This window comes from Dipodomys merriami, unplaced genomic scaffold (genome assembly GCF_024711535.1).
Source record: "Dipodomys merriami isolate MVZ:Mamm:240054 unplaced genomic scaffold, mDipMer1.0.p SCAF_670, whole genome shotgun sequence".
Classification (NCBI taxonomy): domain Eukaryota; kingdom Metazoa; phylum Chordata; class Mammalia; order Rodentia; family Heteromyidae; genus Dipodomys; species Dipodomys merriami.
This window is the reverse complement of record NW_027206258.1, coordinates 339055-352942: the sequence shown is the minus strand read 5'-3', so window position 1 is coordinate 352942 and position 13888 is coordinate 339055. Positions and strand designations below refer to the sequence as shown.

Here is a 13888-nt window from a genome sequence, read left to right as displayed (position 1 = left end):
CATTACCTTCTAGCAAGAACTCGGGGATTCCAAAGTTCGTTAAGTAAATCTTTGCTAAGAAATGTCAGGACATTGAAAATTTGTTCCTAAATATGATAAGCTATAATTACTACTCAAAATGGTGTCAAGCTAGATATTAATCAGTTTTCTTCATCTAAACTTCCTAACAGAGAAAATGTTTTTCCTAAGTCACACACTTAATAGAACCAGACAACCACCAAGTCCTTTCAAGCCTCTTCCCACAAGCTGCTCTGACCTGTACTTTACACTTCATCTTTCTCACTTCATGGTTCCAATTGTTCTATAGGCAGTAACTCATTACTTCTCCCAACAACTCTATTTTTCATGTTAGAGAGATTAAAGAACTTGCTCAAGATCAAGAGCTCTGCAGAGCCAAGCCATAAATCTGCTAGCCCTGCTTGTTTGTAGTTGAACATGCTTGCCCTGTATATAATTCATTTGAGCCATTTCCAGCTAGTGTGCATCACTTATTCACAAACCCAGTACAATGTGACTAATGCAAAGTCTAGCTTTACTGCACCATGCCCAGCTTCAATGCTCATTATGAAATATTGATTTGTTCATTTTGTAACATACTCAGAAAACAATGGCTCTGTAGTGCACTAATCAAAATTTATCAATTAAATATACTTTAATGTGATCTTGAAATACCTTAGAGGTCTCTATCCAATAAATTAGTTCAACTGATTTATTCCTATGCTGTACTTTTTTATTTGCTAGGCTATTCTTTATTAGTATCACTCTTTCTGCTTGACTCTTTCCATCAAAGTTCTAGCAACTGGAACCTAAATGCTTAATTAACAAATTTAATTCCTTAGTTCATAAAACAATATACTGTACTAGAATGAGTAATTCTGTTTCCTGCCTAAATTTCTACAACATTCTTTTAGCATTATGTATTCCACCCCTTAAATATTGGAGTTATGTCCTTACTTCTTCCCTTCCTTCCTTCCCCTCTTCCTCCCTCCTTTCCTTCCTATCTTGTATGTGTATATGTGTGTTGATCCTGGGGGCTTAATCTCAGGGCTTGGATGCTAGTGCTGTCTCTGAGCTCAAAGCTTGCTCTCTACCAGTTGAGCCACAGCTCTACTTACAGTTTTTTGCTGGTTAATGGAAGATAAGGGTCTCATGGACTTTCCTACCTGTATTTGCTTTTAACTGTGATTCTCAGCCTCCTGAGGAGCTAGGATCATCATAGGGATGAGCCACTGGTACCGGGTGAAACCATGTTTTTGTAACCTATAAATTACCTGAGTATTGTCTTATTTCTATGTCTTAAAATATAATCAGAACCTGAGTAGTAACAGAGGTTACTTTCTTAAGCCAGGCACTGAAGACTCATGCCTATAATCTTAGCTACTCAGAAGGCTGCAATTTGAGAATTGGAGTTCAAAACTAGCCCGCTCAATAAAGTCTATGAGACTCCTATACCTAATAAACGGCTAAAAAGCCACAATGGAGCTGTATGTAGCTCAAGTGGTAGAGCACTTGTCTTGGGGACAACACTCATACTGAGTTCAAGCTCTAGGGCTGGTGCTTGAGTGCATGCTCATGCACGCTTGCGTGCGCACACACACACAAAGGTACTTTCCTAACCTAACTGTGCCCTAAGTTTTTTCATCCTAATAGTATGAACAATAACAAAATCTTCTTCAGAGAGTTATAGTGACAAGTGTCCATTGGTAAAATTCATATATAGTTTGTGTGCATTGCTTATACTTACGTGATATATGCCACACACTGAGTTAGATCCTGGTAATAAAACGTTAAGAGAGAGCCCTTGTTTAGGGAGCTCACAATTATTGGGAGACAATGTGCAAATACAATATTAAGTCTAATGACTGTGACCAAACTATATGTAACTGAGGCTGAAAAATTATGTAATAGGCAGTAATCTGAAAAAGCTTCTCAATGAGTAAGCCTTAGGTACTGATAGCATATGGAAGACTGATGCACTGCACTTGGGAAAAAAGAAAGAAAGAAAAAAAAAAGAACCTATGCTTCTATATTTCATAATGAGCATTAAAGCTGGGCATGGTGTAATAATCCTCAGAATGGAGGTGGGTGGCGGGGTGGGATGTGTGTGGATTATCTACTGAAAGTACTTCTAGGAGGCAAAAGGGAATACTATATTCAAAGCAAAGAGATGGTTTTAAGTAAGGTTTTAAGTTGTAGTGTACTAATTATTGGTTTTTACGTCTACATACTAAAAAAACAAAAACAACCTCCATTTCTACAATCCAAAGAGCTGAATCCAATTATAGAAGTATCCTTTTTGACTCTTCCAGCAAGGAAAATCAAGTTTCCTCTTTATTGATTTATCTATTAACACATGACAGCAACTAAATGAGTGATGATGATTTCATGATTAGAGAATGATTCTGAGGGACACTGACTACCTAACTTGACCACTGTCCCGACTAACAAGATCCATTTATTCTAAACCAAAAGACACCAGTCTGCTCCTTGATTTGTCAGACTCACCTGACCCAGGAGTGATAAGAGGCCCTTCTAGTTCAAGGGCCTCATCTTCAGACTGGTCATCAAGTTTTTTCTTTTTTTTCTTTGTTGGGTCTCTGGGTTTCTTTAAGAGAGAAAGTTCTTCGGGGTGTCTGATATCTGTTAGAAAATACAGATTAAATTAGAAGAAATTAAACAACAATTTATATTTAGTAAATCTGTTTAATCTATTTCAAGATAAGAATTTGCCATTTCCTGCTGTGTATATCTGTATCTAAATTCTGTCAGACACTGATGGCATATGAAGATTGATGTATGACACTTTTCAAAAAAAATCTACAGCAACAGAACATTTGCCTAGGCCGAACAAGGTCTGGGATTCAATCCCCAGCCGTTAGAAAAAAAAAAAAAAATCTACCACAAGCACTGTGTGTATGTGCGTCCTGGGGCCTTGGCACTGGCCCTGAGCTTTTGCGCTCAAAGCTTTGAGTCATAGCACTATTTTTGGTAGTTAACTGGACATAAAGTCTCATAGATAGTTCCTGCCTGAGCTGGCTTTGAACTGCACCACAAGCATTCTTAATTCATTTTTACTAGTAAATATTAGAAGCTTTATTTATATATTAGCTTTTATCTAAGGCTAGAAGTCAAGCTTTATATTATAATATAGTCCTCATACATTTTGTACGTTATAAGGTATACATAGTACATCCAATGAGTGTAATTTTCTTTAAGCACTTGGTCATTAGCAAATCTCAATTAATTGATAAAAGCTTTTCTATTGTGTGTTTGATAGAGGCAAGTTTTTGTGGTTTCTGGGCTCTTCCCTCCTTACTCTTTGCCCTTTTTACTATTTTCATTTGAATCTGAATCAGAGGCAAAATGGCTAAGTAAAACTGACAAAAGAAATTAAGAATGATCCCAACAAAAGGGAATTTCTTACATATTACATTACATATTACATTATGTTCATGAATTGCCAAGACTTATTAAGAAGCTGGTTATTCCCACTCTGAGCTAAAAGAGTCAGTGGGATCTCAGTCAAGCTTCTGATTTTTCTGGGTAGAACTCAACAAGGATATTGCATATTTATGTGGAAATAAAAATCATCTTAGAAAATTTAAAGCAGTACTTAAAAAGAACAAAGTTGAAGGACTTACACTAATCGACTTTAAGACATAAAAACTGTAACACTAGTGCCAGGGCACTCACTAAAGTGGCTAAATTTAGTGCATGAAGATAAATCAAATAATAAAAAAGGGCCTCCAAATGGATCTTATAAGAACTGGTCAATAGTTTTTCACAAAGATGCCAAGTAATTAAAGGAGAAAGAAAAACCTTTTCAACAAACATTTCTCAACAATGAGAGATACATATGGCCTTAAAGAAAAAAAATACAAAACTGTAGGGGCTGGGAAGGTGGCTCAGTGGTAGAGCGCTCGCCTTGCATGCATGAGGCCCTGGGTTCGATTCCTCAGCACCACATAAGCAGAAAAAGCCGGAAGTGGTGCTGTGGCTCCAGTGGTAGAGTGCTTGCCTTGAGCTGAAGAGCTGAGGGACAGCATCCAGGCCGAAAGTTCAGGCCCCACAACCGACAAAAAAAAAAAAGAAAGAAAAAAAAACTCTATAGCCCAGTGTGCAAGAATACTAATTGGATGCTAGACTAAATATAACAATAAAATAATAAACAAATAAAACAATAAAATTGAAAAAAAATCAGATTTCTTAGATAACCAAAAAAAAAAAAAAAGAAAAATTTTCCTTTATTAAAAAATTAGCCAGCTTTGTCTTAGAAAAATATTAAGAAAATAAAGCAGCAATCAAATATTAGGCCAAAATATTTGCAAATATAAATGGAGAACCCATACAACTCAATAAGACCAACTTCATCAAAGATCACACTAGACTCCCATCAGACTGGCCAGCGTTTAAAAGACTTGCAAAACCCAGTGTTAGGTGCCATGATACGATGGGAATGTGGAAGAGGAACTGGAACTCTATTCAACCAGTGTGAATACAAAATGAGACAATATGAGGAGAGTTCAGAGGTTTCTTATAAAGGTAAACAGGCATCTACCATATAACCTAATCTTTTCCAGGTTTAACTTTAGTTAATAACACAAATGGATAAACAAAAATGTGACATTTGTAGTATCAATGAAAATGACTAGTTACAAGGAATAAAACTCATCAGTAAAACAATAAAACCCCACCTTTGACACATGCAATAAAACAAATCTAAATAACTCATACTAATTGGAAGAAGCTAGTTGGAAAAAAGAGAATATATAATTTCATTAATGAAATTTCAGAGAATGTCAATCAATCTCTAGCACCAGACAGCAAGACAAAGCTGAGGAAATTCTATTTGCTGATTGTGGTGGTGACTGGACAGGTATAATTGAATTTACTGAAATTCAAATTGTACACTTTAAATGGCTAGTTTACTGTATGTCCATTATATCACAATTGAGTTGATTTTTTAACTGAAGACAGCTCAAAAATACAACAACAAGAACAAGAACAACAAACAAAACAAACAGAAGCACAGTAGAAAGCAGGGGGACCAGGTCTGTAATCTACCAGGATATGAGAACAGACAAGACAGCACACATCACTGCATGACTTGAAATGCAGACTGCTGAATTACTGGATGACAGCTTTATACCTGAAGTTTATATAGCTTCAGGATATACAATATCTACTAAATGTGGCTCACTGTTAAAATTCAGGAAGCCTGAGAATAAGGTTGACCATACTGCTTCATGGCTGAGAGGTAAAACTTAAGACACATTTATACTAACTCCCTGTATTCTAATCCCAGCTCCAAGTATTTATTTACTGTGTGACTGACTAGGTAAGGTACTCAGCCTGAGCTGCTGTAAAAATTAAATACACACCAACTGCTTTGTAAGTATAGGTATCCTGGGAGTCTCCCCTTGATCCATGGGAACATGTTCCAAGAACCCCAATGGAAGCTTGCAATGGCAGACAATACCGAACCCTAGACATGTTACTATTTTTCTTGTACATACTTACATACCTGCTATGGGTTAACTTATAAATCAGCCACAATAAGAAATTAACAGAACAATTATAATTTTATTAGACTAATAAAAGTGATACTAACAGTCAGCTGGGCACTGGTGGCTCATGCTTTTAATCCTAGCTACTCAAGGGGCTGAGATCTAGGATTGAGATTCAAAGCCAGCCCTGGCAGCAAAGTCAGTGAGACTCTTATCCCCAATTAACCAGCAAAAAGCTGGAAGGAGAACTGTGGTTTAAGAGGTAAAGGCTAGCCTTGAGTTCAACAGCTCAGGAACAACATCCAGTCCCCGAGTCCAACACACACACACACACACACACACACACACACACACACACACACACACACACACACACACACACACACACACACACACACACACACGAATAAGCCTCCTACACACACACAGTGATGTGAATAAGCCTCCTACACACACACACATACACACACAGTGATGTGAATAAGCCTTCTACACACACACACACACACACACACACACACACACACACACACACACACACACACACACACACACACACACAGAGTGATGTGAATAAGCCTCCTGCCCCTACTATCAATATTCTCCCCCTTAAAAAAAATACAATAGTCACCATTTTTGTATTGAATTGAGATGAAGTACATTCAGGCTTCTCAGTGGTAAGTCAGAATGGCCAGCAAAACTGCTCTTGCCTTTTAGGATCATTATGAAGTAAAAAAGGAGTTATTTAAATAGTAGCTGATCTGATACCACCAACACCATTAAGTGGCTGAGGAACAGGGTACATATATACTGCATAGACTCCCTGACAAATCAATTCACCACACCAAAGGGGGCACATTTAAAACTAATAAATTAATAATAATAAAATGAATAATATTTTAGGAATTTTCTATTTGTATCTTAGGACCATGCCTGACCACATGTAACTAAAACCTTGGAAAGTAAAAGCACAAATGATGTCTATTGTAATGTTTTTCTCAAATGTAAAGGAACAATCACAGTAGAACCATGAAAATAACAAAAATTTATGAGTCAATCATTTTAATACCTGCATTATATTCTACTGTGTAAATTTATCATAACTTACTCTTCTTATGATACTGTGCCCATTATAAATCTTCCAACATTTCTGTATATTTTTCCTACAGCATATTTTTTTTTGAAATTTATTACAGTGAAATTACTGCATTCAAGGTTGTGGAATTTTTAAGGCAAAAGTGGACCAAAACAGGAACTTGTGTTTTTAAAAATCTTGTGCTTATTTGGAAACATCTTGTTTTAATCTTCACTTAATTCCTTCCTTCCTTTTCTCCCTCCTCCTTTCCTCTTGGTCTTGCTCCCTCAGTTGGCACTCTACTTGACCCATGCTTCTAACCCTGCTTTTTCTTGGTTATTCTGGAGATGGGAGGCTAGAGGACTTTCTTGATCAGGCTGACTTTCAGCCACCATCCTCTGGATCACAGCCTCTTGAGTAGCTAGGATTCTAACCACTAGCACCTGGGATCGATCTATATCTATCTATCTATCTATCTATCTATCTATCTATCTATCTATCTATCTATCTATCTATCTATCCATCCATCCATCCATCCATCCATCCATCCATCCATCCATCCATCCATCCATCCATCCACCCACCCACCTACCTACCTTGTTTTACATTTCTTCAACTAGTAGTGATATCTATCTACTTCTGAGTTCTTAGTCATGAATATTTCTTTTAATTTTTATCAGACTTTTAAAATTTACATATAAGGCAGCAACTACTACATACTATACTGGACTTCCTCTCCCTCTCCCTCTCTCTTGGTTGTGGAGCTTGAACTGAGGGCTCGAGTGCTGTCCCTGAGCTCTTTTTGCTCAAAGTTAGCACTCTACCATGTTGAGCCACAGTGCCACTTCCAGTTTTTCAGTAGGTTCGAGGTAAGAGTCTCATGGGGACTTTTCTGCCTCGGCTGGCTTCCAACCACAATCCTCAGATCTTGGCCTCCTGAGTAGCTAGGAGCGCCTGGCTCTATACTGGATTTCTTTAGTATTTTTTCTTTGTGCAGGTCATGGGGCTTGAACTCAGGGCCTTGGTACTGTCCTTGAGTTTTGCTACTAAATTTGTAATCCTCCTGCCTCTACTTGTGTGTGCCAACATACCAAACCTTTTTTTTTTTTTTTAATTCTTTTGTTTTTGGTTGGTTGTGGGGCTTGAACTCAGAGTCTAGGAGCTGTCCCTGAACTTTTTCACATAAGGCTAGCACTGTACCATTTTAGGCCATAGCATCATTTCTGGTATTTTGGTGGTTAATTGGAGATAGAGTCTCAGAGACTTTCTTGCCCAGGCTGGCTTTGAACCATGATCCTCAGATCTCAGCCTCCTGAGTAGCTAGGATTACAGGTGTGAGCCACTGGCATGTGGCATGACTGTTTCATCTATTTATTTTAATTATTATTTATTTAATTATTATTTGTACAAAGTGATTAAAAAATCTCAAAGTCAGGTTATGAGCACATCAAACTATTTATCATCTAGGGTTTCACAACTAAAAATCAGCAATTTCTTCAATCTTATATACTCTGGATGCAAACTCATTTATCCCCAAACGTAATTTTTAGGGGCTTCACGATAGGTAATTACAATAAATTTACATCCAGAAACTCAGAAGATATTTCTTTCTTTCTGTCTTTATTTTGTCATGGGGCCTGAACTCGGCCTGAGCGCTGTCCCTCAGCTCTTCAGCTCAAGGCTAGCGCTCTACCACTTGAGCCACAGCACTACTTCAGGCTTTTTCTGCTAATGTGCTACTGAAGAATCGAATCCAGGGCCTCATGCATACAAGGCAAGCACTCTACCACTCAGCCACCTTCCCAGCCCAGAAGATATTTTTTTAAAGCCAACTTTATCTAGGGGGAAGGAGAAAGATGACTAGCACAAGCAGTCTCTCTGATTCGTGGCCTCCATGATGTGCTAGCTCCACTATGCTCTCCCCACCAGGATGGACTAAGTCCAAACTTTAAACCATTTCTCTCAGGTACTTTTGTCATAGTGACAAAGTCTGACCAACTAACCTAGTGATTTATGAGTGCACTTTTATTCTTAGCATACTCTTCCCTGGCTTTAAATGCTACCCTGGCCATATTGGGAGAAAAGAGGCATTAGCAAATTCCAGGAGGTCAGGTCATCGCTCTCTCCATTCATTCATTCTTTCTGGCTAAGTAAGTCATGTACTAGTAAATCATAAAAGATCTGAAAGGTACTGCAGGCACAAAATGAACCATACTTGGGTGATGTGAGGTACTTCCACTGTACCACCCACAGTCTGTGTCCAGTGGCAGAGGTGAAAGCAAGCAAATGTTTCTGGCATGTTGCCCGGGGCTTGAGAATTACTTCACTACATGATTTATATGTTGAAACTTTTGTTCCTAAGTCATTTCCTGTCCAGCTCACAGATAAGCTATTATTATAGTATAACAATGAATAGTCAATTCAGTTTTCAGTCAGTTATAAGTAGATGAAGTAGTTCTTAACTAGTTGAGCCTGTGAAAACTGCTTGTGAAGCCAATAATAATACATTAAAATACATACTTGGAACACCCATGTCCCTACACACATAATCTCAGTAGCTTAGAGCTCCCAGAAACTTGTTTTATAAAAGCTGTACAGGTAATTGAATCCAACTTCTCATTACTGAATAGTAGCTGAGAGAAGGGGAGAAAAATGACACCTTGATTCTCTAATGGTAGTAAGTTCCATACTGGAACTGAGTAGTCATAGGTTTTCATTTTATTTCAGTAACAACAACAAAAAAATCATCCATACCATTCATATAAGATACTTTTTCATTTACATGACCATTGGTGATTATGCTTCATATCAAGAAGAAATGAAACTTGTGAATTTAGGAATCGAAACCCCAAGTATAAGAGTGAGATTGGAGAATAGTATAGCTTTACACCAAAATACAGATCTACAGAAATATGAGGTATAAAAATTTTTTTAAAAAGGATCAAAGTGCCAATTTATTGATTAAAAAAACAAGCTACATCAAGGATGTGCAAACACAGAAATGTGAATTCGTACATTACTGGTAAAATGATCAACTGGCACATCAACTTCAGAGGGTAATTTAAGAATGTCAAGTCAAGCTTATTACCCTGGGAGAAATTTAACTTCTAGAGAAACTGGTACCTGTCTTAGTATACAAGATGTATTGTTTGTAATGGTGGCTACTAGAAATAAACTGAAGACTAATCTAGTCTAGACAGACTAACTGAAGGACAAAGAAGAGCTCTTAGGAAAGTAATCATTTTAGTTTTTACTTTCATTTTATCTTTTAAATTGGTATATATTAACTGTACTCAGTAAGGCATTTCCTGGTATTTTCAAAAACACAAACAATGTACTTTGATTCACCCTATTTCATCCTTAAATCTTCCCTGAAAGCTTCTGGCTGGATAAGAATATGAGCCTGTGCATTATTTTCACCAGTCTCCCAAAGTCACATACACAGAAAGAAGTAGAAGCCTGCATGTTTTTTTTAAAGTGTGTGTGTGTAAGTGGGAGACAAAGCATCAGATAAGCAATGTCAGAAAAAAATGTAAAGGAAAGGCAGAAGCCAGAAGCCAGATGAAACAACAGGAAATGGCTCATCGGTATGGAGACATGTAAGTAGAAGACACTGATGGGGACACCCAACTGACTCACTGGGCCAAACATCATGCATAGAGGCACTGAAATAGACTACGGAAAACAGTCTGCTAAACATTCCATTCCTGCTCCATTACTGGACTCAACACACATAACTCATCTTTATGATCTTTCAGAAAAAAAAGAAACCTGAATAGCCCCAGGGAAAAGATCTTTGAGATCACAATATGTGAAAGTTTACTCAATCCCTAAATACTGTACCTTCTGTCACCCTTTAGATGACAGCTAGTGCCCCTACTAAATATAGGGATGGACAGCAAATGATGATTAGACATTCAAAAGGCCTCCTCGGGTGTATGCAGACTTCTAAAGACATATCTTAAGATTTCTACACTTTCAGTATACAATGGAATAATACTCTAGTTATTGCTGTGAAGAGACTTTACAGTGGAAATAATGTAATAAACTGATTTTAGGAAAGTAATCCAGGACCTGGCACACTCAATATACTAGTGGGGGCAGGGTGAGCAACGAGGAGGTAAGTTAGGAGAGGTCAGATAACTTTGAAGAGAACTTATTTTTTGCTAATAGTTTTGTTGAGGATTTGTTTATTTGGTGCTGGTCCTGGGGTATGAACTCAGGGCCTGGGTACTATCTCTAAGCTCAGGGCTAGCACTCCACCACTAGAGCCACTTCTCCACATCTAGATTTTTTTGGTGATAAATTGGAGATTAGAGTCCCGTGGACTTTCCTGCCTGGGCTGGCTTTGAACTGTGATCCTCAGATCTCAGACTACTGAGTAGCTAGGATTACAGGTGTGGACCATCAGTGCCTGTTTTGCTAATGGTTTCTAAGAGGAAAAAAAGAAGACAGAAATTTAGGAAGTCATCAATTCTGCTGATACCTAAATTCCAACCTTGAAAGACTAAATAAAAATACCTAGGTGAGCCTAATTTCTGTGCCTAGACTGTTTTTCCCCTTCTGTCTCTGCTCACAAGTTGCATAATTCATTTTCCACATAGTATAGAATGAACACACTTGTTTACCTTCCTCACTCCCTTTCTACATTCCCCCTTTGCCCAAATCCCCTAATAAGCAGAAAAAGAAAACAAACAAAAAATGCACACATATACACACAAACACCATCACTACCACCAACAGCATAAATAACCCTTATCTCCATTTCCTGGAATTCAGGAAAACATATCTGATTTTAACATAAGTTAAATTTCACCCCAAATTATTACTCATACCTATTTGTTCAATGCAAAATTTATTCCCACAAAGCTTATGTGTAGATGGTCACAGAACTTTATTTATAATAGCCCAAACTGGAGAAAACCCATGTGCCCTTCAACTGGTGAATAAACAAAATAGGTCTATGCACACAAGAGAATACTATACAGTAAATGAACTGGTATGTAAAATAACATGAAGGCCAAAAAGCATGCTGCTGTTAAGCTAGTAGATCCATACCATTTATGTGACATTTTTAAGAAGGCCACATCATATTGGTTAAAGGCAGATTGGTGGTTGCTGAGGCTAGAAGGGTAAAGAGGACTGAAGAGAACTTTTCAGAGTGATAAAACATGTCACATCATCCTGGTGCATGACTGTAAAAATGAACTGAATTTTTCTGGTAAGATTTTCCTTTCCTCCCCTTCTCTTCTCTTCTTCCTTCCTTTCCTTCCCTCTCTCAGTCTCTCTTTCCCTTCCTTTCTTCCTTTTCTTTCTCACTGAGATTTTTTGTTCAGGGCTAGTGCTCTGGCACTTAAGCCGCAGCTCCATTTCCAGTTTTCTGGTGGTTAATTAGAGATAACAGACTCACAGACTTTTCTGCTTAGACTGTTTCGAACTATGATCCTCAAATTTCAGCTCCTGAGTAGCTTGGATTATATGTGTTAGCCACTGGTACACAGCAAGGTTATTTCATTTTAAAGAATGCCTTAAGAAAACTGATGAAAAGTTAAGTAAAATTAAAGGATACAACTTATGCAAGGTCTTAGGTATTACCCTCCTCCCTCCCCCCACCCCCACCATCCCCAACTTCTGTGACTTTTGCTCAGTTCTACTGACTATGCAAGCAGGCCTGTTGATGGATTAACTGGTCAAAGTTTTCTCCCCCTTTGGTACTGGGAATTGAACTCTGGGCCTTGTGAATGCTATGTAAGCACGCTACCACTTTAGCCACATACCCCAGCCTTTTTGTTTTGTTTTGTTTTTTTTTTTTTTTGGGGGGGTCCGGTCGTGGGGCCTGAACTCTGAGCCTGGGCGCTGTCCCTCAGCTCTTCAGCTCAAGGCTAGCACTCTACCACTTGAGCCACAGTGCCACTTCCGGCTTTTTTCTTTTTGCTTATGTGGTGCTGAGGAATCGAACACAGGGCCTCAGGCATGCAAGGCAAGCGCTCTACCACTGAGCCACCTTCCCAGCCCCAGCCTTTTGTTTATAAGACAAGGTCTCACTACTTAATTTGTCCAGACTAGCCTCAAACTCAGGGTCCTCCTGTTTTGCCTCCCAAGTAGCTGGAAACAGGCATGTACCACACCATTTTGTTGTTGCTGTTGTTGCTTATGGGGCTTGAACTGAAGGCGTGAGTGCTGTCTCTGAGGTTTTTCACTCAAGGCTAGTGCTCTATCACTTTTCACTCAAGGCTAGTGCTCTATCACTTTGAGCCACAATGCTACTTCTGATTTTCTGGAGGTTTAATTGCAGATAAAGAGTCTCTTGGACTTTCCTGACTGGTCTGGCTTCAAATCTCGATTCTCAGATCTCAGCATCCTGAGTAACTAGAATTACAGGCATGAGCTACCAGTCCCTGACTTTACTAGTTCTTAACTCTCTTCTCCTCTGCTTGTTTGTAGCATAAGGAAACTGTGAACATTAGATATTTATGTTCTCTCAGCTTCCCTTGTAGCTAAGTAGTCCATGATCCAAGATGGAACAATAAGGTATGTAATCCTAGCTACTCAGGAGGCTGAGATCTGAGGATTGCAGTTCAAAACCAGCCTGGGCAGGAAAGTCTTTGAGACTCTTATCTCTAATAAACCACCAGAAAACTGGAAGTGGTGCAGTGGCTCAAGTGGTAGAACGCTCAGCTTAGGCTGAAGAGCTGAAGGCAGCGCCCAGGCCCAGAGTTCAGGCCCCACGACTGACCAAAAAAAGCTATTTAGTTTAAATATGCATTGTATAAAAGAAATCAGAATTTTTTGCTAACAGTGTCTCTTTCACAATTAGAAAGTAAAAAAGCAACTAAAATTCACTTAATCATTTTGTAGACCATTTCTAAGAGTTAAATTTAAAAGAAAATTAATTTTTAACTAATAAAAACTTTCTGGCAGTGAAGGTGTGGCTCAAGTGGTACAGAGCGAAAAAGCCAAGGGAGCATACTAGGCTCTGAGTTCAAACCCTAGTACTAGCACATGTGTGCACGCAAACACACACACACACACACACACACACACACACACACACACACACACACACACACACACACACACACACACACACACACACACACACACACACACACACACACACACACACACACACACACACACACACACACACACACAAAGCTTTTTAGCAAAACTAGATTATTTCCCTTTAAGTAAAAAGTACTCTTCCAGCTTTGCTTCACTGTCCCTTTCCCATAGCTGGCATGCCCTTCCCATGACTGAGAAAGGCTATCAAGTAACAATGTATTTGGTAACTGGAAATGTCAGC

General features: G+C 38.5%; 1 protein-coding gene across 5 annotated transcripts in view; it reads right to left on the bottom strand.

Annotated features, from left to right (window-relative positions):
* LOC138815810 (fermitin family homolog 2) overlaps positions 1-13888 on the bottom strand; it is a 74375-nt gene that overhangs the window by 28161 nt on the left and 32326 nt on the right. For all 5 annotated transcript variants that reach the window (XM_070005163.1, XM_070005162.1, XM_070005166.1 and 2 more), the window contains exon 4: positions 2506-2640. In XM_070005163.1, coding sequence (XP_069861264.1) covers positions 2506-2640 — 135 coding nt within the window. The remainder of the gene's footprint in view (positions 1-2505; positions 2641-13888) is intronic.